At 54.1% G+C, this 23,864-nt stretch overlaps 1 protein-coding gene across 3 annotated transcripts in view; it reads right to left on the bottom strand.

The window, feature by feature from the left end:
* Positions 1–23,578, bottom strand: part of Itga11 (integrin subunit alpha 11) — a 95,654-nt gene extending 72,076 nt beyond the window's left edge. For all 3 annotated transcript variants that reach the window (XM_013144020.2, XM_023561683.2, XM_013144022.2), the window contains exons 1-2: positions 23,430–23,578; positions 1,465–1,576 (exon numbers count right to left, since the gene is read on the bottom strand). In XM_013144020.2, the coding sequence (XP_012999474.1) occupies positions 1,465–1,576; positions 23,430–23,481 (164 nt within the window). In that variant the 5' untranslated portion in view covers positions 23,482–23,578. The remainder of the gene's footprint in view (positions 1–1,464; positions 1,577–23,429) is intronic.
* Positions 23,579–23,864: the final 286 nt, after the last annotated feature.

The following is a 23,864-nucleotide window of genomic DNA, read 5'->3' as shown; positions in this document are numbered from 1 at the left end:
TAGCAATACAAAGGATCGCGGGATCTCGTGATCACGGGATCATGGAGGGTGTGGAGCACGGTGCTTTCGCAGACACAGTGTTGGAGAGAAGATGCCAGACAGCCAGGTGCCTCACATCTGTAAGCTACGAGTTCCAGCCCAGCCTGAGCAAGTTAGTAAGACCCTGTCTCAAAGAAAAAATAGAAAAAAGCGAGGGATGTAGCTCAATGACAAGGTGACGAGGTAGGGACTTTTAAGAAGTCAGACAGGCCAGGGAAATAGCTCAGTGGCACAGTGCCTGCCTGGCAAGCACAAGGTCCTGAGTTCAATTCCAGGACAAAAGAAAGAAGTGGGACACAGGGCAGGGTAATTGGTCACCAGTTGTTGCCTTCAGGAGAGGTTCCTGGGGGTGTGGAATCAGTTCTTATGAGACTGAGCAATGGCAGTAAGCCTGCTGCTGATGCTGTGTGGCTTTCTGTGTTACTGTGTGACATCTCTAGCACCTGTTGCCTTGAGTCCACCCAATCTGGGACTGTCAGCTTCCAAAACCATGAACTAAATAAACCTCTTTTCTTTCTAAAAGCCCCAGCCTCAGTTTTTTTGTTATATCCACAGAAAAATGGACTCATACAGGCTTCCAACAGGCCAAAGCACAAGCCTGGTTCTTTCTATCCCAGGAAAGAAACAGGACCTTGTTTCCTGCTGCTAAAAAACCAGTCAGACAGGAGAACAGGGATTTTTGGTCGAGGGGCACAAGGAGTCAGCCTGGGGTTGTGCATGTGGTCTAAGACTGATTTGTGGTGATGGTTGCATAACTTGGTAAATTAAAAATCACTGACTTGCCCACTTGACATGAATGAATTATATGATGATATATGTTTCAACAAAGTTGTTTTTAGACACTGGAGGGAGACCCCTCCTCTTTCTGATTCTCCTGCTCTAGTTCCATAAAACCCACCTCACTCTTGAGAGCCCTAACCTGGTCTCTTAAGACAGACATTAATCCATTCATGAGGTGGAGCCCCAGGGCCTACCCATCTCCTAATGGCCTCTCCACCCCTCAACACCGTCATACTGGGAGTCACATTTCAGCATGAGCTTTGCTGGGGCCGAAGCCCACGGAAGCTAGGGCAGTGCCACACACCTGTGTGTGGATATTGTGATTTTCCCCAAGAGGCAAAGCATTTGGGGGTCAGTAGCCATGGCGATCTTCCCACCCCCAACTTGGTCTCCAACAGGGCATGAGCAGAAGTGCCACCCCCTGATGAGGCGCAGAATCCCAGGGGGTACAAGAGCCGCCTGCTGTCCTTGTCACATGATCCAGAAGAGGTGCTGTTCCCAGACAAGGAGGTGCAGGGCTCGGGAAACTGGCCAGGTGAGGACTCAGCAGAGCACTGGGATGCGGGCTCAGTCCCCAGCACCCTGAGGCTGCACCAGGCACCGGGCTCAGGCTGGGAGCGGGTGTGGGTGCCCGCTCTTACTCACCACTTCTTGCCACCGATGTCATGCTGCTGTACCGTGTAGCCAAAGAAGGCGGCCTTGGGGCCCAGGATGACCCGCGGCCTCCTGGTGTCCATGTTGAAGGTGTCTGTGAATCCTGGGGGGAGAAGAGGAAAGCAGAGTCAGGCAGGCTGGAGGCCTGGCCCGGGGTGTGGTGGGTTCTCCCACCACGGAAGGTCTGGCTGGAGGAGACCTCCCTGCCCTGGGGAGTCCAGAAGCCCTGCCCTTGGGGAGTCTGAATGCACACCCAGGTCCCCCTCAGAGAGCTGGTCTTCCGGGGAGACAGTGCCCACTTCCTGTCCCACCGTGCCTTCCTCTGACCGTGCCTCTCCCCACTTCCGTAGGTCCCATCTTCCTCTGCCTCCTCTGCCTCTCTTCTCCTCCCTCCTCTCCTCTCTGACTGTGACAGAGTCAGGGACCTGACCTCCCACCTCCTCTGGGCCCAGGCCCTGGCACCACCGCCTGAGCTCTTCCTCTGAGCCTGCGTGCGAGGCTCTGTCTGCCTTTGCAGGATGAAGTCCCCTAACCCTGTGTCTTGGCCTCCGGAGTCTCCCTGTGTGGCTGCATCACAGTCGTCGACTGCCAAATGCTTCGCCTCTTTGGGAAAAATCACAATAAACATCAACACACACGTGCACAATGTTGCTGTGGTTTAATGTGCTGAACTGTGAGTCCCGTGTGACGCTGCTGGCTTCCAGGAGATGCTTGGACCCTGGGGCTCCACCCTCATCAACGAGTTAATGTCTTTCTTAAGAGGCTGGGCCAGGGCTCTCAAGGGTGAGGTGGGGCCTGCGGCACTGGATCAGTTACCTCAGAGCTGGGTTACCCTGACACTGGGCCTCTTCTGTGTCCACCTGCTTGGCACTGCAGCACAAATCCATGCTTGGCAGATGCCCCGGGGACAGCATGGGAGAGGCTGAGCTTTGGCCTGGGGTGCAGTAGGGCCGGGCGTCTTAGAACTGGACCACGGTCACCCACCATGTGATTCTTTGCTCCGCAAGGCACTTTCAGGACCCTGTCTGTTCTCAGGCTCCACCCCTGCCTGGTGGTCAGCACTGACAGGACCACTGAATTTGAGGCTGTGGAACCTCAGGACGGAATCCTGCCACGCCAGAACTTTCAGGTAAGTGAAAAGCAGTCAGCAGAACAAAACTGTCATCATCACCTCCCCTTGTCCACGCAGGGCACTTCACACACTCGGAAGAACACGTGCACGCATGTTGTAACTTAGTTTTCACAACATCCTCAGGGTATGGGCAGCAAAGGGCTACCCGAGGGTCAGAGAGCTTGGCCCACCTGCCCGGGGCCTCCTCCTCCTTCCCTGGGCAGGGACCACCTGGTCTTGTGTTCGGGTGACACCAGGGGCCCCGCCTGAGCACAGCCTATTGGACTCAGGCAAGCACTTTCCTCCGCTCTTTCTTTTCAAAAATGATGGCCACTAACGCACGTCAATCGTAGAGTTAACCGCTTTCATTGTGACATTGCCAAAATGCATATATTGTGCTTTGATGACATCCACCTTCTCTTACCCTCTCTTTTTTTGGCCCGGTAAGTGGAGGCCAGCTGGAGTCACAGAATCAAAGTACCTGGGGTGGGGGAAGCCGGAAGACTGTGGCCCAGGGAAGCAGGTACCCATCACCTCGCTTGCCAGGGGTGACTGGCAGTGCCACCTGGTTTAGAAAGAGCCTGAGGTCAAGATCTTTTGGGGGCAAGAGCAGTGTGGGCCATGAGTGGTACCCGTGGCAGCACAGCGGGGACAGTGGCAGCCAGTGACCACGGAGCGGCTGACTGTCTTCATGATTCTTGGGCTGACGCACAGATTTGGGGTTGTGGCCCTGGTGTGAGGCAGGGTAAGCTGGCCCACACCAGGCATTTGCATCAGCCCTGGCGATGCAAATTGCCACATGCACGTGTGTGTATACATTCATGCACACCCATGCATACACAGAGATACACACCCACATTCACAGATACACACATATATCTACATATGCATGCACATGCGGACACACGAATACATGCCTGTGCACACAAAAATACATTCATGCACCAGCACACACACACACACACACACACGTGCACAAGCCTGACTGTGGGGTAGGGACCCTCTCTGGTCCCCTGAAGGCCCCTGGAGATGCCTTGCTGAAGGAGGAAGGTGTGTTCTGGTTGTCAGGAAAACCAGACCTCCTGCCCTGTAGAAGCCTGCGGGGGACAGAGGGCCAGGGAAGTCACTGTGTCTCTGGGGTCTTCTCTGCCTGGGTCATCTACCAGTGTTTCCTGTGCAGCCATGGTCAGGGGAGCCTTCTGAGACCTGCTGGATCCATCACCCCTCAGCTTGCACCCTCACTGGTCACTTCCCACCCCACTCAGCCCCCGAAACCAGACTCCCATCACCAGGAGTAGGTGATCCCCACTCATTGCCCCTCACTTCCGGCCCCCCTCCCTCCGACCGGCCACATGGCCAGCCTGCTTGCTGTCCCTTGAGCGCCCTGTCCTGCCCCGTCTCCCTCAGCACTGCAATCCTCTCTACCTGGGGTGTTCTTCCTCCTCTCTCCTGCCTGGTCCCGCTCCAAGTCTCCATTTCTACGCCATCATATCTGTCCCCAGGCTGCCCACACTCTTGTCCCCTTACTCTGCCTCACTGGCCCTCAGAGCACTTGTCACAGGCATGTTGCACATTTACTGGCTCACAAATGTGGTATGGTTCAGGCATCGTTCTGGGTGCCAACCTGCTCATCTTACACTGACCCTGTGAGGTATGGACCAGCATGCCTCGGGCGGTTAAATAATTTGTCTGAAATGCTCAGCAGGGGACAGATTAGCTAGGAACATAAGTGAGTGGTTTGGGGGTGGCGGGTCACCCTCTCAGAATTTCAGAGGAAAAGGTCCCTCCTCCCTGCCCAGGACCCAGCAGGCTACCTACGCTCCCTTCTGTCACAGGGTGCCCCTATGTGGCGCTGTGTCCTAGGACTGGCCTTGCCTCTCTCACCTTCCTCACCCCACCTGCCTGGGGCCAGGAGGAGCGAAACCTGGCCACAGGAAGGGACTTAGAGTTCCAAAGTGCTCATTTCTTCCCCAGAGTCCAACTGTCATGTGCTTCTGATCAAACCAAACCAACCCAACCAACATAGCCAGGGAACAGATTTCCTAAAAATGACATCAAGTCCATCTTTCCCAAAGGCTTGACTCCCAAGCAGATCTCTGCTCTCTTGTTGGCTCATGGTTTTCATGCTCAGGAATCTACTCTGTTCAGAGACTTACGACCCCCAAATACCAACAAAACGCAACAAAGCGGTTTTCGATGGGCATCACCAGGCCAAATGCAGAGATAGGGGACCCTGCTTGGGCAGCTTGCAGGTCTCTCGCTCTTGAGATCAGTGACAGAAGGGGAATTACCCACTGTCCCTGGGCTGTGCTTCTGTGGACAGGAGGCAGAATCACAGCTCCCTGCTCAGAATCTGAGCTGACTTTTTAAAAACCTTCAGTTAGGTCAGGTGTGGTGGCGCATAGCCATCACTCCAGCACTTGAGAGGCTAAGGCAGGAGGATTGCTGCTAGTTCAAGGTTGGCCTGGATTATAAAATCAGTTCAAGGCCAGCCTGAACTACATAGCAAAATCCTGTCTTAAAGAGACCAAAAAACAAAAGCAAAACAAAACAAAACAGGCATCAGTTAGTCCTAAGGAGGGACCAGAGCTGGACACATCACGTGACCCGTGTATATGGTGCATCCTTCTCAAACTCACTCAGAGCAGGGGAAGGTGGGGTCACCATGTCCCAGCAGGTGGGTACCCACAGTCCCAAGTGCTGAGGGACATGGCCAACATGTGACCATGGCTACTGTCAACTAAGTACCATGTGCCTGCTGTCCTCTCCCAGACACTTTCCAGGGGCCTTGGGAAAAAAGCCTAAAACTTTCCATGAGGTCCCAAGACCCTCAGCCTCCCCAGATGCATCTTATATGCATTTTCCTCGGGCTTCTCGCGGCCCAGTCACCAGGCCCCCTCTACCCCGGGGCCTGGGCATTTGCCGCTCCTGTCTGAGTCTCTCACAAACTTCCCATCACCCTCACACCTGGGCACGACGTCACACAGTCCTCCCCGAAGCTTTCCCCACTCCCGATCTTAACAATCTTGTCCCTGCCGTGTGCACTTGGGGATTCCCTACCGAGAGGTCTGGCTCCGTGTCCTCCTGCTGAGGCTGATGTGTGCGGTTCTGTGACTATGCCTGGCTCTGGTTCTCTGCTGGCTCAGGGCCTTTGCTGTGCTGCTCACGGAGCCCACAGACCTCCCGTCCCTCCTCCTTCTGCTTCAAGGCCAGCTTCAAGGCAATCCTCCCTCTGGGACCACCTCAGTATGGGCCACCTGGACCTTCCATTGCTGTACAGTTGCTTCCCACCTGCCTCCTTCTATTGAGCTTCTTCAGTGTGACATCCATGAAATGCTTATCTTTTTATCTCCTGTGTGTCCAGCAGATGCAGACAGACTCAGCATGTGCTGGTTTGTTCCGCCTTAGTTTACCTCTGGCACTAGAGTTAGGTGCTGACAGTCCTCTACCACTTAAGATCACAAGAGCAAAAACAATGTGCACATTTACACAGCACTTACTTCCAACACCTTTATCCCACTGCTACCACCACTTTCCGAAGCACTTATGGTCGTCCTCTTTCCCGAGGGTCTTCTCAAGGTGCGATTTACAATCCAGCCACTGCTGCGGCAAGCACGGCCTGCCAGGAAGGCGGCCTGGGGGAGCAGCGCTGCGTCCTCACCTGCTGTCTCACCAGTTCTGCCTCCCGGTCACTTCTGGTTCCTCCCCAAACTCAAATAACCATGAAAGTTGAAGATTTGGAACTGATTCAGGACATGGAGGTGGCCACAGTGGTGTAACTAAAGAGGCTTTTAAAAGACTTCCGGAACCGCTTCAGAGAGTAGCGAGGACAACGGGCTAAGTGTGTTTGAAGCAAGGGGAACATTTTGAGGGAGACTCGTGGTGACGGGTTACAAATCTTTTTAAAAAATGTAAACATTTACTGTCGTTTTCAATCACACCTCATGTACAGCTGCAGAGGTACAGGCATAGGTTTAGGTAGGGATAAACTGTAATGCTGGGGACCAGGCCCAGGGCTGCCTGCGGCAAGGCCTATGCTGTACACTGAGTAGTGCCTCTGACCCTGCATGATGAGGATGTGGAGGCCAGCACACGGCCAGGCCCCACACGCCGGGCGGTGCTGGGGTGGCCTCCCAGCCTCCCAGCCTTCACCACCAGCACCAGCTCACGCGTGCTGCCGCCTCGCTGGCTCCCGAATCCTCGTTGCGGTAGCCCCTCCCAGGCCTGCCCACGTCCAGTGGGTCAAGGCCCAGCTTTCCGGATCTCACCCTTCTCTAGTATTGCCTCCCTCTGTCCTAGGAGGGCCCAAGAAAAGCCCACTGCAGCCAGGGAGAGAAAAGACCCCGTGCTCCCTGAGCAAAGTGGACGGCCTGCTGCTGGGGAAAACCTCGTGTTCCAAATGAGATAAAAGTGAGCTTAATTCGCCTTCTCCTAAGAGGCAGGTGGGACCGAGTTCCTTCCTATTCAAGGGAGACAGCCAGGGCACAGAGAGTCCGATGCTCCCCATGAGTCAAATGGTCAGCAAATGGCACAGCCGGGGTGCACAGCAGTCCCTCTTTTTTACTTTCCTGTGTCCACACCCTCTGTCCTCCAGAGCACATCTTCCTGTCCACTTGATTTTGGGCTGGGCCAACTCCCAGCTTGTGTTCCAGGATGCCTTGTCTGTGGTGGTGTGCTCATCTATGTTGGAGAAGTGTTTGGTTAGCTAATCTCTCGAACCTGGGATGAGGACCAGACACTTTAGCAGCTGGCCTAGCTGACATAAGGTCATGTCTCCCTATTAATGAGCAATCTCAGTGAGGACTCAGGGTCATCCAGTTGAACTTAGCTTGGAGCTGACTCCTATCTATGTGAACTTAATGACTGCTATGCATCATTGAGATTTTGAGGGACTACTTGTTACACACCATTATTATAGCAATTGCTAACTGATGCAGCCTAGTTCTTAAATGATGGACTATCAGGGAACAGAACGTGTGAGGAAGTGGCTGAACTTGGAGTGTGATTATGTGTGTGTGGGCTGGAGCTAGTCCCTGGGAACATGAGGCACCTGAGGTGAGCTGCGTGAACAAGCTGGTAGGCAGAGTGGTGTCACGTGACATCAACCAGCCAAGGGTATAAACAAACACGCTGTAGTCCTGGTGGAGATTCCTATTTTCTGACATAGTCACTTGATTATTCCCTGCTCGAGGTCTTCCTGATGGCCGGCAGGCTGGGCCTGCACTTGGCCTCTCAGGGAGCAAAGGGGCTTAGTAAGCAGCTCCAAGCCATGCCCAGCCTCAGCCAGGGAGCAGCCCTGAGAGCTGGTGGCTCTGCTTCACGCAAGTGACTGGCGCAGATCCAGTCCCAGAGGGACAGCTTCCCCCAGCCAATTCCCGGCCGTGGGGCAGCACTGCAGCCGCCGAGTGTGACAGTCACCTCACCTCATTTTCTTTCTGTCTGATCCCCATGGGCCAGGAGTTCCCCATCACACAAGTCACCAGCAATAGGTTATCAAGGACGAATGACTTATGAGGGTTTTAGCAAAATGAATGAATTGCATTTTTGTGGGATTACACCCAGGGTCTTTGCACTGAGCTACATTTCTAGTCTTTTTAAAATTTCTCTTTCAAATCTTGAGACAGGATCTTGTTAAATTACCCAAACTAGGCTCAAACTTGCCATCCTCCTGCCTCAGCCACCCAGAGTGCTTGAATCATGGGCATGTGCTGCCACACTTGGCCAGGGTTTCATATTTAAGGGGAGGTAGGAATCAAATAGTCTATTGGTCTCCAAATCTTGTTTATCTCACAGGCTCAGAGCCTTTACATAAAGTAGACATACTCCTAAGAGGCTGATGGGGTTTGAGAACCATCCTGTTGGGTTAAACACCCTTGTTACAGGAGCAAATAAAGCCCAGGGAGAAGAGGGAGTTAGGTCTCCAGCTTTTCTTCCCATCCTCTTTATTCCCCATGACTCCTGTGTGACCCCCTCTATGGGTCTCATTTCCATCAATGTCTGTCTGGGGTCCATGATAGTCCAGGCCCCACGCTGTGTAGTGGGGACGGTCATTTTGTATGGCATAACTGGTGGTTATCAGGGTCTGAGGCCGTGCTGAGCGGGTCAGCAGATGTGTTTGGAAGTCAGCAGAGTCTGAAGTGAAGCCAACAGAAGTTTGGAGAGGAATGCAGGGACCTGAGTTTTAAGGTCAGTTTGGTCACGAACTTGCCATGGGCCCATGGAAAGTTGCTCTGCCTTTCTGAACCTGCTTCCCTGTGAAGTGCAGGGTTCGGCCTCTGACATGTAAGATACAGCCTGGCACCTGTCAGCAGGTTCTCTTGGGCAGACGCACGGCTGACCTCCAGCCACGGCATGCGAGCCACTGTCTCGTGTTTTGCAAATAGTTTAGAGTTGGAGACCAGGTGGTGTGGAGGAATGCAGACTCATCTTCATGTTAGCCAGAGCCAAATATGTTTGGGAAGGGAAATCTCCAGGCAAAAAGGATAATATTTTGCATTCCCAAGCCAGAGGAAAGGATTAAAGGAAATCATTCCTAACGCTCAGCATTATCCAGTCCCAGTTCCCTGTCCTCTTTGTTTTTGCAATGGAGACTTAGCCGCAGGGCCCTCCTCCCCTGGCAGGGGTTGCTGGACACAGCAGATGTCAGAACAGTGGGGACCAGGGAGGGTGTCCAGGCAATGTGGTCACTTTTCCATAGAAAGCCCAGCCTAGTCCCAGAGAGGGACTGCTGCAGAAATTCAAAACTCACAGATACCAGGCTGTGTGCACCGACTCTTGGAGAAGATGAATGTGCAGCCTTGGAATGAGGATTCTCTCCCCCGGAATCTGCTAGGAGTGGCAGGCCTAGGAGAGGTGGGGCAAGAGGGATGGATGATGAAGGCCAATGGTGGACCTGGGACTTCACCACAGGTGGACTCACAGAAGGGGCTGTAAACGTAATGCCCACCTCCTGGGAGACGGGCCTGCTCTGGAAAGAATTAAGCTGCTTATCAGGAAACATGGTTTCTCCGCTGGGTTGTGCCCCTTCCTGGTTGTGTGACCTTGAACAAAGTACCCCTCTCTCTGGGCCTCAGTGTCCCAGATGGTCTAAAAAGGTCACAGCCTATGTGCTGCTCCTCCTCTGGATGTGCTTCCAAATCTATCTCCCTCTGAAGGGAGGAGCAAGTAGACAATCCTGGGGGGGGGGCACGCCTCACCCAGCACAGGCAGCTGGCTTCCTCCTGCAGGTCACCCTCAGAGCCTGGTTTCCAGCCTACAGCACGTGGGATCAACATAAGTGTCCCTCATTTTTCAGGCCCTTCTGGAATTAACCTGCACCCTGCAGTTGCAATGATGCAGCCCTGTTGATCCTGCTGTTTGCATCTGAGGCTCTGACAGAAGTAGGGGTGGTTGATATCAAGTCATTCCTTGCCACACGGCCTGGACGCCCTCCTGGACTTCAGAGGCAACCTGCCTGCTCTTGGGTCTTCACAGGAGAGGGATGAGCCCCTGGGCAGGCCCACTGCCTTTCTGAAGGAAAGATTTTGGAGCACACTTTACTTTCCAGGTCTCCAGCCTCTGTTACCACCAGCCAGCCACTGTCCTTGCTCAGCCTCTTGTTGCTGGGCAGGCTTGTACTGGGAATCTCTAGCCCTGGCACAGGTCAGAGCAATACTCACTTAGGGAGCCTGGCATGTGTGTGTATGGGCATTTGTATGTGCGTGCATGGATGTGGCTCTACATATATGTGTTTGTATGTATGTACATGCATGTGTGTTTGCATGTACATGTGTGTGTTTGTATATGTATGTGCATATGTTTGTATGGGTGCACTCACGTGTATGTGTTTCCATGTGTGTGCATGCATGCATGTTTGTGAGTGCAAGGTGGGAAGCTGTGCAGAGAGGAAGGGCACAGATGTAAGGGACAGAGGGCACCTTTGTGGCCGGCCATCAGGGATGAGAAGGAGTTGAATACCAGCACAGGGCTGAAAGGGCTTATCTTTCCCCACGGTATGAGTACAGCCCTCGATTCCCCAGAGAAGCCTCTAGGAAATGACCTCATTGGGGAAACATCAGGTCCCCATATGAACCCACCCTGCTCCCTGGCAGTGTGCAGCTCGGGTTGAGCCAGCAGTTGGATGGAAGTGAGGATGGTTTCACTGGAGGCTGCAGCCACCAATATCTGCCTTTCCCAGGAGGAATGGTCACCGATCTGTCTGCACTAGCATGGCCTCTGGGAAGATAAACATGCAGATGATGCGACATGCCAGCAATCAGAAAGCTCCTTTCTGTAAGACACCACAGATTCCTAGCTTGGCCCAGAGTTGGGGGACTCTGACGGCTTTGAGGGGGTCCTGGGATAGGAGGAGGCCATAGTGCCTGAGATGTGTGTTGTAGGTTCAACAAAACCCACTTGTCCCTGTCCCATTCCCCGGTGGCACATTCAGTGCAAGATAAGCTGCTGTTGGCTGGTATTATCTCTGTAACCCTGGAGAACTCTGGAGCATTAGGAGAATTCTCTAATTCACAAAGAGACACGCAGGGGCAGAGAGGGCATTGTCACTGGGACTCAGCAGGTGACTCATACCTTCCAGTAGGGCAGGTGACAGGCAGGCTGAACCAGAGTCACTCATGGAAGCAGCCAGAGAAGAGGCAGAGGGAGGGGCTGAGCACCAGCCAGAGCCAAGGTGTCCTCGCAGGGCAGGCGTCTGCCAACGTGCTGCTTAGCAGATGTGGGGTTCATGGAAAACTGGCCCCGAGATTGGAAGCAGCAAGCCGCACACTGAAATTGGCTGTAATTAACACAGTTTCCCCCCAGCCCTGGAGGGGCACCTAGTGTCCTGCAGGGCTCAGGGACCAAGTCTCCCAGGAAGCTAGTCGCCGATTCCCAGGAACTTCTGGCTTATATCACGGACCCTTTTCTTTAAGTGGGGAAATTGAGCAAAGTGGAGTTCCTGCCGCTTCCCAGGGCTGCTGTGGAACACATGAGAACACCAGAGCTGATGTCACGGGTCTCTGTGCTGGGAGTTCACTTAAAGGATACTAAAGTCTTAACCAACTCACACACCCTCCAGCCGTGTGCGCATGCGCGCCAGACTCCTGCGAAAGCCCCGCATCACACCCGGCCCAGCCCCCTGAGCCCCACTATCAACGTCCAGCTGCCTGATGTCGTTGTCATTTGCGTGTCCTGTAGCATTCTGTACTTCGCACAACCAGCAAGGAACCCTTGGTTTTCTCTTCCAGTTTCTCTCCAGGGCTCCCCAGCCCGGAAGCGGCCTTCCCTCCTCCCTGATGGCCCGAGCCTAAAGCCAGAAGTCCCTCCTGGCTTTTTTACCTCCCCTTATGCACCTGCAGGTCCTCCCCCAGCTTCTCTCAAGTGTGTCTGCTCAGCCACCTCCTTCCTATTGCTCAGATCATGCATTCGCCATTGTCTGGTGCCTGGACTTTGCAAATCTCCTAGCTGGTCCTTTGGTTCTAATTTTGCTCAGATCCAAGTATGCTCAAGGCAGCCAAAATAACCTTTAAAAAAATCACCAGTCGGATCTTTGAACTTTCTGCTTGAAACTCCCTTCAGGCCCCACTGCCTGCAGAGTAGATCCCAGACTTCCCCAGGGCCCACCAGGGCCTGCCTTCTTCTCTGCCTTGGTGGTAGGATAGAAAACAAGAGAGCTAGGTAAAAAGGAGACAAAGGAATCTGGAATTTAGAAATTGTTCTTTTAAGAAAAACGGCCTCAGGACACAAAAGTTACTCAAGCCCAGTTTCAATTTTGTATTTCTCTTCTCCCAAGCACAGTAAGCCAGGACAATTCCCTCTGACCTGCAATTTGGCCCTTTTTGCCTGTAAATAGACCTCTCTTTTCACCCATAGACTGTGCTTCTTCGCCAGCAAGGAAGCAGCAACATTAGTAGGTTAGTGGAACTTAACTTCAGACGTGTGCAAAGGGCTTCCTTCCTGACCCAGCAGCAAGATGAGTGACAGAAGGCGACAGTGCACCTCCTCCATCACCCATCACGGCGACGTCCAAGACCCCATGAAAATACCAGCTCCAAAGCCCACTACGCGCCTCCCCCTTGAGGGTCCACGCTATATTTCTTTGGGTGTGAACTTCCAAAGTTTCCACCTAATAAATGCACACAATAAATGACCAATAGTATTTGTGAAAAAGAAACTGCTAAGTTTCGCAGTGCACGGCTGTACGTGGCAGTCCTGCCCATGCTCATCTTGGCCACACGCCATTTCAAGAGGAGTTGGACTGGAACCGTTAACATACTAACTAGCTTGAAGCCCTCAGTTTGGTTTTGGTTTTCTAGGCTCCTAAGCTTGTATCCTGCTTGTCTTGGGTGTACAGATCAAGAGCCCTGTGCATCCAGGATTAGCCCTAACCCAGGGAGTGTTTGAGCAAATTCAGAGCGAGACAAGAACAAAGATATGCAATTTGTGGCAGGGCTTTCCCTGGGAGGAGAGGAAGCAGGGTAATGAGGCCCCAGAGAACTGCAGGGTCAGTCTGCTCATGCTCTTTGAACCTAAACTAAAAAAGGCACTGTGGGAACCCTTCCCTTCCACGCCTGCAGGGCTTGCCTTGCCCATCTGAAAGGTCCTCTGGCTGCGGGGCACCGGCAGGGACCCATCATCTGCTAGGCTTGTGGGGGGGGGGAGGCACTGGGATGTGATAGGTGCTGCTTTCCTGAAGTCACCCAGCGGCCCTTTGGTTTTCGGTTAAGGTCAGTGTTTCACAGTTGCAAAGCAATCTCAGTCATCCACTGCCACTGTTAGGTCCTTTAGGCTCGAGAAGCTCTTGTCATTGTTAAGAAAACAAACGAGCAGCTTTTGAGGTGGTAAGCTCCCTGTTGCTCGAAGGACATCTGGGGTGTTCAGACCCGTGAAGGGCCCTCTGAGGTAGTCACTCAGTACTGGGCCTCTCAGACCCCCCATGGATGAGCGAAGGCCAAGCAGGCCCTGTGTCCATGCCTGCACCAGAGCAACTTGTTTAGAAATAGAGTCCGTGCTGTCAACTTCTCTCTCACGGACATCGGCTTATCTTCAAAATTCTGGCTTGAGAAATATTCATGGAAGTACAAAGTGTAGCTCTCTGGGGCTTTTAGAACACAAAGGCCAAATGTTTATTTTAGAGGTGGCTGAATGGAAGCTTTGAGATATTCATGGTTGGCCTAGATGGGTCGAGTTGTATTAAGTTATGGCCTCTCTCAAGCGATTGATAAAGAATAATCACTAGGAATGAGGTAGGGAGTAAGTCCATTGTTCTGCCAGCCAAGAGCTCCACTGTGTGAATTCATTTGCAGTTGTCTTCCTGCCAGGGAGGCGGAGCAGAGCCAGGTGAGTAGAGGAGGTGGCACAAGATGGAGCTGTGTTGCACCAGGGGAGAGACAGAAGAAACTGCGCAGAGCCCGGGTTAACCCGGGGACCTCATGGAGTGGGGGTGCTGCCGATGAGACAGAGAAGCCCAAGGAAACTGGATGGCTCTTTTTGCTTCCCAGAAGAGGCGGCCTTTCTGGGGTTGCCAGCAGGCTGATAACGCAGCAGGTCCACCCCTCCCTGCTCCCGCACCCACTTGCTGCACACGGTTGTTAAGGAGGGCCTGGGGATTTCCTCTTTCCTCACAGGCTGATGTGGACTCCTCTTATTCGACATAAAAATCTTCTTCACGCATAGGGGTCTTGGAAGCTCCCCCCACCCCAGCAATGGAGACCAGGTCTGTCAACCCAGAGAGCACAGGGAACAAGGGACCTGCTTCTTGGTGCTGGGAAATTGCTCCTGGGCTATACTCTGGAGTGGGCTAAGTCCAAGAGAAAATGGCCACTCTGGATGGCTGGACATCTGCCATTGTGTCCTGACTCTCACCAGTGCGTCCCAAGAGGGCGGCTGGCTTCGAGGGGACTTTGATTGCTAAGCTTGCAAGGACAGAGAGCATTGCTGGGGGGCCAGGTCCATCCCATAAAATGGTCCCCTATCCAACCTGACCCCATGGCACTTCAGTTCTGGGTGAGCAGGGGCTGGAGGGATTTGTTATTCCTGAGAGCCACACACAGGGATTCAGTGTCCCCAAGGACACAGAGGGTGAGGAGTCCTGGTGGGGCCACAGTGAACATTAGAGCTTGATTATTTGTGTATATAATGGGTACTTAAAAATCTATAAGCAAATCAGAAACCTAGATCTTTCCCTCCCAGCAATTATTACCTAGTATGTGGTTAAAGAAAAAGGTAGAGTTTATTTAAAGTCAGTTTTTTTGTATGGTCCTGAGGAGGAAACTTGGGGTGCTCTACAATGTCCCCAGTCCTTTGAAAACTTATGTTGAAGAATCAACCAATATTTTCTAAGTGCTTTTGTTTTAACCACGCATTACTTTCATTCAATACTCAGAAAAGTGTATTTTAAATCATCCTGTATGTCCTCAGTTGAACTAGCAGGAAGTCTTGTTAGTAATATTCCTTTGTTCTCTCTTCCAAAGAACCAAACATTTAGGTAAAAAAAAAATGTTCATCGCATTAAATCCTCAAAAACAAGTGGCTTTCATGGTAGGCTAAAAAGACCTTCTTAAAAAAAGAATTTTGAGACAAGATCTAAGTTCCCCAAACTGGCCTTGAATTTGTAATCCTTCTGCCTTGGCCTCCCTAAATGCTGGGATTACAGGTGTAGGCCACCGGACTGTGCTTTAAGTCAATTTTTAAAAAACCCTTAAGTGAAAGTAATCAAGGTCGAGCCAAACCCAAAGCTTGTGTTCCATGAACAAGCAAGCAAGATTGTGACTTTTAGCAAACCCGGGTTTGGGTTCTGGTGCTGGCTTTCAAAATATTTTTTGTGTAATCGCTTCTTGGCCTTTTGGCTAAGTTTGAGCACAAAATATTTTTTGTGGCACTGAGGACAAAACCTGACTCGTGAATCTGTCAGTGAGCTACGTATCCTTTCTCTGGCTTTCTCAATTGGCAAAATCAGTCTCTGGAGTCTGGAGAACCCAGGCTAGGACTCTGTTATCCTGGTGATTTTGACCACATAGCTTAACTTCTAGGTCAGCAGGCATCACCACTGCTAGTGACATTTCTGAAGCTGTTGACAGGCATTTTGTTTGTATTTATAATTTTCACACTGACCCCACAAGGTACAGTTTCCATTACACATTCTAAAAAGAGGAAATGACCTGCCCAAGGTCACATTCAAAACATGTATCAGGGCAGAGGCTGGAACCCTGTGTCAGTACATGCCTAACAGACTGTGTTGGACAGAGACTCAGTCTTTCCACCTGTAAAATGGGTCTTATGTCAACTCCTGGGATATCAAGGAAGATGCAAACTGTGGGCTCCTGGGGATTGGTCTGTGCTCAGCCCCACCATCCTCTCTGAGCACTCCTGCGCCATCCTGGGTACTAATGACATGGCTGCTTTCTCTAATGTGTGGTTGGTGTCTGAATCACCACCTTTTTGTGGGAAACAAGGCATTTTAAGGTTCAGCTCCAGCCCTCTTGCCTGTTGAGTACTATGGTAGATCCTTTTCTATTGGGCAAGGGCAATACCTTTCCTGAGTCTGAGTCACAGTGTGGAGCATCAGGCTGCAGAGGCCCAGAGAGCCTGCCTGGCCGCCAGCTGTCCAGCCACTCAGCCCCTTCCAAAGCTCTTCTTTGTTCATGAGAATGTCCTCATTTGGGCCTGTATCGCCGCCCTCTGGGCCCAATTTAAGCAATTTAGTGACTTACTCAGAGAACCCCAAAATAAAAATAACAAAAGGGTTGGGGCTGCGGATCAGGGCGAATGTCCTGGGTTACCTTGGGGGTGACTCATTGGTTAATGGGGTTTCTGGGAACCGGTACTGGCTTATGGGGAGATTTGTACTGATTCCCTTACAACTATTCATCGCTGGCCTCCTCCGGCCAGGCACTGGTGTGAGGCTACTCGGAAGTGCAACACAAAAGCTCTTGCTCTCTGAGGATGGCATTCGGGGGACCAGACACAGGCGGCATGCATGAATAAGGTAGGCCACAATGCTGGGTGATGTTAGATGTCCTGGAGAGGCAGAGGCAGGAGGGCCGAGGGAAGATACCCATGTGGCAGCATGCAAGGAGGTGGCACCTGAGGCCTCTGCGGGAGGGGACGCTGGAGGACAACCAGAAGGAAGTGACTGACAGAGGAAGGAGGATCAACTGCAAAGGACCAAAGTCCTCTTGCTGGCCTGGTGTCCTGAGCAGAGATGGGCTGGGACCACCGCCTTTGGGACAAGGATGCTGTGGGAGTTGCCTAGGGTGCAGGGGTGGGCGGATCCACACGGAAGACGGTGGCAGGACCAGAGGACCATCTCAGTGACAGTTCTGCTGCTTTCTGGCTGCGGCCGGCTGTGCGGCTGCAGTAAGCACATTCCACAGCTGACGCTTGGCTTGTGGTCTGGCCCGGGTCTCTCCAGGCTTGCTTCTGCTCTGAGAGGCTTTCAAACCCCAAGCCTGAGGCTCTTTAACTTGGGGACCATGAGTCACCACCGGCCCGGGACGGGATGTGGGGACACAGGCTCTGTGTCGTGGGGTACTCGCATTCACCCTGTCCCTCGGACAATTCCGGTCAAAATGTTCCAAATGCCACTGGCCTCCAAGCTCCTGGCCGGCATGCAGGCTGCCCAGGGCCACTTCCATCAGCTCCAGCCTGCTCTGCCAAGTCAGCATGCCCCCCCCCCCCGACGCAGCCTCCCCTCCTGGAGCTGCCCGGCCCTCACGCCTCCTGGGCCCCCGTGGGTCCCCATCCTCCTGCGGTTACCCAGCACTCTTAGACTTTATGCTCCATAGATTCACTCTTCTTCATCTCCTTGCCTTCAGTGTGGGCTCTGGCACCCTGCTGCCTAGAGGTTGCTGCAGTAGGGGACCTGTTATCCCGCCTGCTTACCACTGTCCTGTGTCACATCTCTCCCCCCTCTCTCTTTCCCCTCTTGGAAGGCTTCTCCAAACACAGATCGGAACAGGTCCCCACTCTCCCTCAAAAACCATCAATGGCTCCCTTCTGCTACATCCAAATGCCATGGTTGGCGTTTGGGTTCCTTCTCAGTGCCCTGAGCCTACTTTGTTCTTGGCAGTCTCGCCCAAAACACATCCTTCCGAGCATCCTGCAACCGAACACTGGGGGTTCGCCCAGACATGCTCTCTACCCTCCTCCCTGCTGCTGGACCAGTCCTTGAAAAATCTGTCTCCCACCTCTGTGACCCGAGTCTTCTATCTGTAGCTCTCCAGCCTCTTACGACTTCTTTTCTTGTGGTAGAGTTATTTATCCAAAAATTCCACTCTCTCCTACAAAACCATAAAGCCTCTCTCCTCATCCTTTGCTCACACGCACCCCTGCAGCTGTGCTAGGACCTTCTGGGGGTGCAGGTGGGAAACGCCGGGACACCCCTGCTGTCCTCAGCACCGTCCTGTTCCCGGTCCTGTCAGTCCTTCACCACACTGCCACCGAGTACCTACTACATCTGGGCCTGCGCAGGAGGAGCTGGGGTGCAGGGCTCATCAGAGGCTGCGCCTTATCTAACTCGAAGCCCAAGAGCCTGGAGGTCCCTGGGCTCACGACGTGTTCGTGAAACAGACAAGCCGCTAGGCCTGACTCTGTGGTTGTCACCCTGCAGGGGCCCAGAGACCCTTGATCAGAAAGGCCTCATATTTGGTTTTAAGGCTATACTGGGACCCTCTTGAAACTATCAATACCTATTAGACACAGAGGCTCACATCTTCGTGTTGCCCTGGGTCCTATATGTGGGCTGGGTGGTGCCAGTGGACTTGGAGGACAGCAGTATCCCCATGCCCACTCCTTTGGTTGAAGCATTACTTACTCCTTCTGTTCTCTTTTTGGGTACAGCAAATTAGGTACCAGAACTCACCCTGGCCAGAAGACCTGGCTTTGAGTGCTCATGAGATCTTGGGAAAAATCATAGGAAATCATTAAGCCTTTAAGAGCCTCAGTTTCCCCATCCATCTAATGGACACATCAGCCCTGCTTCAGCCTCTCCTGACAGATGGGACCTATGGGTGCCGCTAGCCCACTTCATGATTTTTCCAGGCCCTCCAGGTGCCCAGCCCCTTGATCTTAGAGGAGAAACCGGCCCTGGAAATCTGCATCAGCTGAGTGATGCTACAGGGGTGGGGGAAGAGGCAGGAGCCCCTTCTCTGTGTCACCCTATTTGGCATCCTGGAGCATCCTGCTACAGCAGCTTGTGTAACTCGCTCCACATGCCACGTGGAAAAACCTCTGCCCGCTTTAGAGCAGCAACGCCAAGCCACAGGCCGGACCTTTCCACCTTAACAGGGCGAGGCTGCCTGGCAGTGACAGGCTGGGGAGGGCACGTGGCACTGAAGAGACAGGGGCCTGATGGGCTGGACCACCCTAGTGGGTCCCCTGCTTCACCGGTTTCCGCTGCCAGCAGCAGCCCAGGTGCCAGGCATTCCAACATCTGCCCTTTATTCTCTGAGCGGAGGACAAGCCCAGTTAAAATGCAAATCCTGTGGGCAGGACACATCGGCTGTCTGCACTCATTAGCCCTGATCAGCAGGAATTAGCGCACAGAGACCTGGAGCGGGTTTTGACTAGGGGAACGGGAGCCAGTGGGTGGGGAGCAGAGACTGCCCAGCCTGGCCCATGAGGGTGAGCTACGGGCATCAGGGTCTCTGGGGCAGGTGGCAGCACCCCTGTTGGCCCTGAGCATGGGCAAGGGACAGAGAGAGAGAGGCTCTCATGCCACCAGGCACCATGGGAGGACCCTCTCACCAACCACCCAGCATCTTGCATAGAGGAGCCATCAGCATCCCAGCAAATTGGAGGGGGACAACATGGGCCAACAGACAGAGTGGGCGCTGTTTGTGTCTTGTCTCATTTTACCAGGGGAAAGATAGTCCTTTGCAAAAGCATCACACTGTCTTACAGTAAGGCCTGAGACACAGGAAAGTGCTGACCCGGTGCCTGGCATGGATCAAATGACAGGGAGAGCAGTGACCGTTCCTGAGAACAGAGGGCTTCCTGGGGGCCAGGCGGTTTCCCAAGCATGTGACACTCTGAGCCACGAACCTTAGCTTGGACTGTGAAGTCACCCTTTGACCCATTTTACAGCTGAGCAACTTGAACTCCTAGACCACCCAAACAGGTGTCTGAACACAGGCAGGGCTGCTGGGCCCTTGTCCCTGCTGATGACCTACTGTGTGGTCAGAGTCTGGTGAAGCAATGAGTGACAGTCCCTCCAGCTGCGACCCTGCACACATCTGGGCCTCAGGTGTGGAAGCCACAGGAAGAAAACTGCCCATGGCTCAGTTAGGCCTGGTTTACCGGGTGGCCAGCTCCAGTCTCCCTCCTGTCCTCCTCCCCTTGCTGGTAACAAACTCTTGGGCATCCGATTGAGAACATGCAGTCGAGATTGACATGGTGGGGCTGGGGACGGCTCCCACCGGGACCCTGGCCTCCTCTAGCAAACTCTTCATATGGATGGTGGGTATCTTAACAGTCAAGTAGCTGTGGATTCTTGGGGACAGTCTTGAGATTTGAGGGGTGTAAGGCTGAGAAAGGGTCAGTTGGTGAAGAATAAGAGTGAAATGCATGTGAGCATTTTTAAAGCGTGATTTGTAGCTGGCCCTCCCGGGGTCAGCCAGGGCTATCAGTGTCTAGGGGGATCATGACAGCCCCTTCTCTGTGGTTACACTGCAACAATTAGCTATGACTCCGAAAAGCTATGACTCCCACAGTGAGAGGCTAGTACCCCACAGTGGGTATCATGAGGAGTAAAAAAGCTCCTTAAATCTCTCCCATGAAGGCTTTTCTACATAGCAAGAGCCAAGCCTGGGAAGCTCGGAATATAATTTTATCCTAAGCAAGAGGGCACTGCCTTGGGCATAGGGGTGAGGATGGGAGAGGAAGGAGGCCAGCAGAGGGCAAGGTGGGACCGAGCTCCTCAGCTGAAACGATGAGAAGGGCGAGGAGATTTGGGGTCCAAGGAAAGGGAGAGATGAAAGGTGCTAGGTAAATGGAGGAGAGATCACACCCCATCTCCAAAGGCCCCTCAGCTCCTGGTAGCAGAGAAGCCAACCGCCTCTCTGTAAGGAGAACAGACGGAGTCACCACGACAGGGACAAAGAGCACCTCCTCCCCTGCTCCCCGAGCTGGGATGCGGAACTTGGACCTTTACAAATCCATGGTGCCTGGCTCTGTGACTTTCCCTATGAGGTTTTCCCGTTCAATAGGCCACCCACCCACAAGGCACCCTAGAGTCAAGCTGAAGGAGGGGTCTGATCCCTCACTCAGGACAACTTAACGGCGAAAACCATCTCGCAGTTCTGTGACCCACACTTCAGCAGGGCAGAGCCAGGTGGGTTTATAGGGGCCTTGGTGCATCTCAGCATACTTTTTGTAGACTTCTCTTATGGACTTGACTTTCGAAGGCACAGGACTGTGCACCCTTGACCGTGTCCTGCTACAGAAGACAGGCAGCCTCCCTGAGCACTTAATATCTGCCTGGCACTCACTGAGCACTGGGTGTGCATCTGCTTGTTTCATCTCTGTGGTAACTATAAATTTTATTATTTTTTCCACTTTGCAGGAGAGGAAACTGAGGCACAACTTGTTGGAGCACAGAACCCTAACTGGCAGACCCTGGGGCAATCCCAGGGAGTGGAACCCCAGGACCTTCTTCCCAAAGGCCAACTCTCAGTGTCTCTGGGTTTGCTCACTTCTTACGGGGGACTTTCTTGACGGTTGTCTGCCTCTTCCCCATGTCCAGTCTGCAACAGGAATTCCAGGAGGGTAGAGCCTCTGAACTCCAAATGGCTTTTTTGAGGACTTGCTCCTGACTGGCCTCTTCAGAGTCTCTGGTCCAGCCCACCTGGACCACCAGGCTTGCCCATGGCTCACCCCACATCCAGCCCTGGTGCCAGGGGAACGACCTAACCGACTCTGATAGCACTGCAGTCTAAGGAGTCCAGACTGACCAGGGCCACCTTTGTGGTTTTAAAATAATCCTCTTTTTATTCTTTAGTCCCAGGAGGACTGGGCATGCCTGTAATTCCAGCTCTCTGGGAGGTTGAGGCAGGAGGGTCACAAAGTTGAGCTACATCAGACCCTGTCTCAAAATAAAATAAAATAATGCCTGGCAAAACAGCTCGGTGTGAAAGCCCTGGGTTTAATTCCTGGCATTGACAAAACAACAAATAAGCAAACAAAACGAAAACCAAACAACTAGTCCCAGGAGGTAGTGCCCTAAAATGCGATTCCGCACATTTCAAGTCCCACCCGCAATATGCTCTGCTGTTTAAATTCTGTCTCCTCCAGGAAGCCTCCCCAGTGTATCCAGCTGACGCTGAGCTTCTGCATCCGTGCACTGTCCCCAGCGGCCCTCCGCCCGTCCCGGAGCTTCTGTTTTGCTGCCCTTGGTCTTGCTTTGTCCTGGGCTGCACGTGTGCCTGGCCCCGCCCCCAGCTCCTTGTGAGCAGATGTTGTTCCCACATTGATTGATGTGCTTAATGAATCCCACATGGCCAGAACCCAGACTGACCAGACATAGCGCAGGAGTGGTTTTCTCCAGCGCAGGGAGCTCTGAGTCACAAACCCTGCCTTCGGAGGTCCTTGACTGCCACCGTCCTGTATTCCCTTTCTTTCCTAACAACAAATCACCACCAGCTGCTGGCTGAGCCGCTCAGCTTTGCTTACCCTGCCTCGAGCACACTGGCAGGTCGGTGGTCTCAGAATCCGCCTCCTTTGTCCCCCAGGGAAACCTGCTGGAGAAGTCAAATCAGCAACCTCGCAGGGCTCCCCATCCCTGGGTGGCGGAGCCAGGTCTGAGTCCAAAGCCTGTGCTGTCCCCAGCCTCTGAGGCAGCCTCCTGAGTTCGGATCCTGCAGTCTCACGGAAAGGCATCCCTCTCCGCGTGGCTGGCTGCCTGGTGACCCGGGGACAGCCCTGAACCTGTCTCTTCTGCTAAAAGCACCAGAGTGGGCTTGGTCCCCTGGAGCTGGTTCCTGGATGGCCTGGCCTGTTGGCACTTTTTCCCCTTCACGCAGCAGTGATTGCTTTTAGCTGTGACTCTGAGATCCGACTCTCACCAGCCTGAGCCCCTTTCAATGACGGGCTTTCCCGCGCACTTGTTTCTCGAGGTGGCCGCTGCGGAGGGCGAGGGCGGACTGGGGGGTCTCCACCTGCGCTCCGAAAGCACCTCTGCGGCGGCCTCCGCCCCTGACACCCATTGCCAACCCCTACCTAGGCCTCTCCCCGTGCAGCCCCGGGTCCCCCAGTCCCCAGAGCCCAGGACGTCCGTGCCCCAGCCCCCTCATCAGACGCTGCTTTGTCCTTCAAATTACTTTTCCCCGACTGGGGACTGCAGGATCCCGGCCACAGAGGCGCGACACCGCCCATGGGCCCAACGCCCCAGACCTTGGTTGGGCCCCCATGCAGAGGAACTCCGAGCAGCTGCCCTGCGCCTCCAGTCTCCGCAGCTTGGGGGCGGCGCGCCGGGCTCTCCAACTTCGGGGTGCTCCGCCCTCCCCGCACAGGCAGGGGCGCAGCCTGGGCTTCTCCGGGCGCAGGCTGCGCGCTTCAGCGCTCCAGGATGCCCGAGCACCCGGCGCGGTCCCCTGGGATCCCCCGGTGGTGCCACCGGCCCTCGGCGGCGCTTTCCGCCTCTCCCTAGACCCACGGGCGTCCGAGGGCCGAGTTGCGGGCGCGCACCACCCTCCTTGGAGGGAGTTGGCGGGGCTGCTGCACTGCAGCCAGTTCCGGGGGATCCAGGTCCCCCGTGAGCACCTAGGTCCTACCGCAGGAGGCGCGGCGCCTTCTGCTCCTGGCACCGGGACCCGAGGCTCCGGCGGGCGGGGAGGGACTCACAGTGTCAAGGGGAGACAAGGGGACAACGTACCTGGCCACAGGCTGAGCGCCCAGGCCACCACGAGGCCCCGGGACAGGTCCATAGGCGCGCGGCTGGGTCGGGTCGGGTCCAGTCCGGGCGGCGAGCGGAGCCTCGAGTCTCTGTGCTCGCGGGCGCCCGGCTCCCTGTGCGCGGCGCGGAGGAAGTGGGAGGGCTGAGCGCGGGGAGGGGCGCGCACACCGCGGCTGCCTGGCTCCCGCCCAGTCTCTGGCCCCTCTGCCACCTGGCCCACGGGCGGGCTGCGGCCTCTACGTCCTCCCCATTCGGCCCCTTCTCCCTGTACATCACCTCGGCTTGGAAGACCCCCAGCGGGCCCCTCACTCACCTGGCCCCTGCATGCCTATTGCCATCTCCATCACCAAATTTGACCAGGCAAAGCGGGTTATGGTTCTGTCTCCCAGAGAATGCAAAGCCGAGGGAGGGGCT

The sequence above is a fragment of the Cavia porcellus genome, unplaced genomic scaffold (assembly GCF_034190915.1).
Source record: "Cavia porcellus strain 051 isolate PalLab524CR breed Dunkin Hartley unplaced genomic scaffold, mCavPor4.1 scaffold_10, whole genome shotgun sequence".
NCBI classification, from domain to species: domain Eukaryota; kingdom Metazoa; phylum Chordata; class Mammalia; order Rodentia; family Caviidae; genus Cavia; species Cavia porcellus.
The sequence above is the reverse complement of the archived record's forward strand: the minus strand, read 5'-3'. Positions and strand labels throughout refer to the sequence as shown.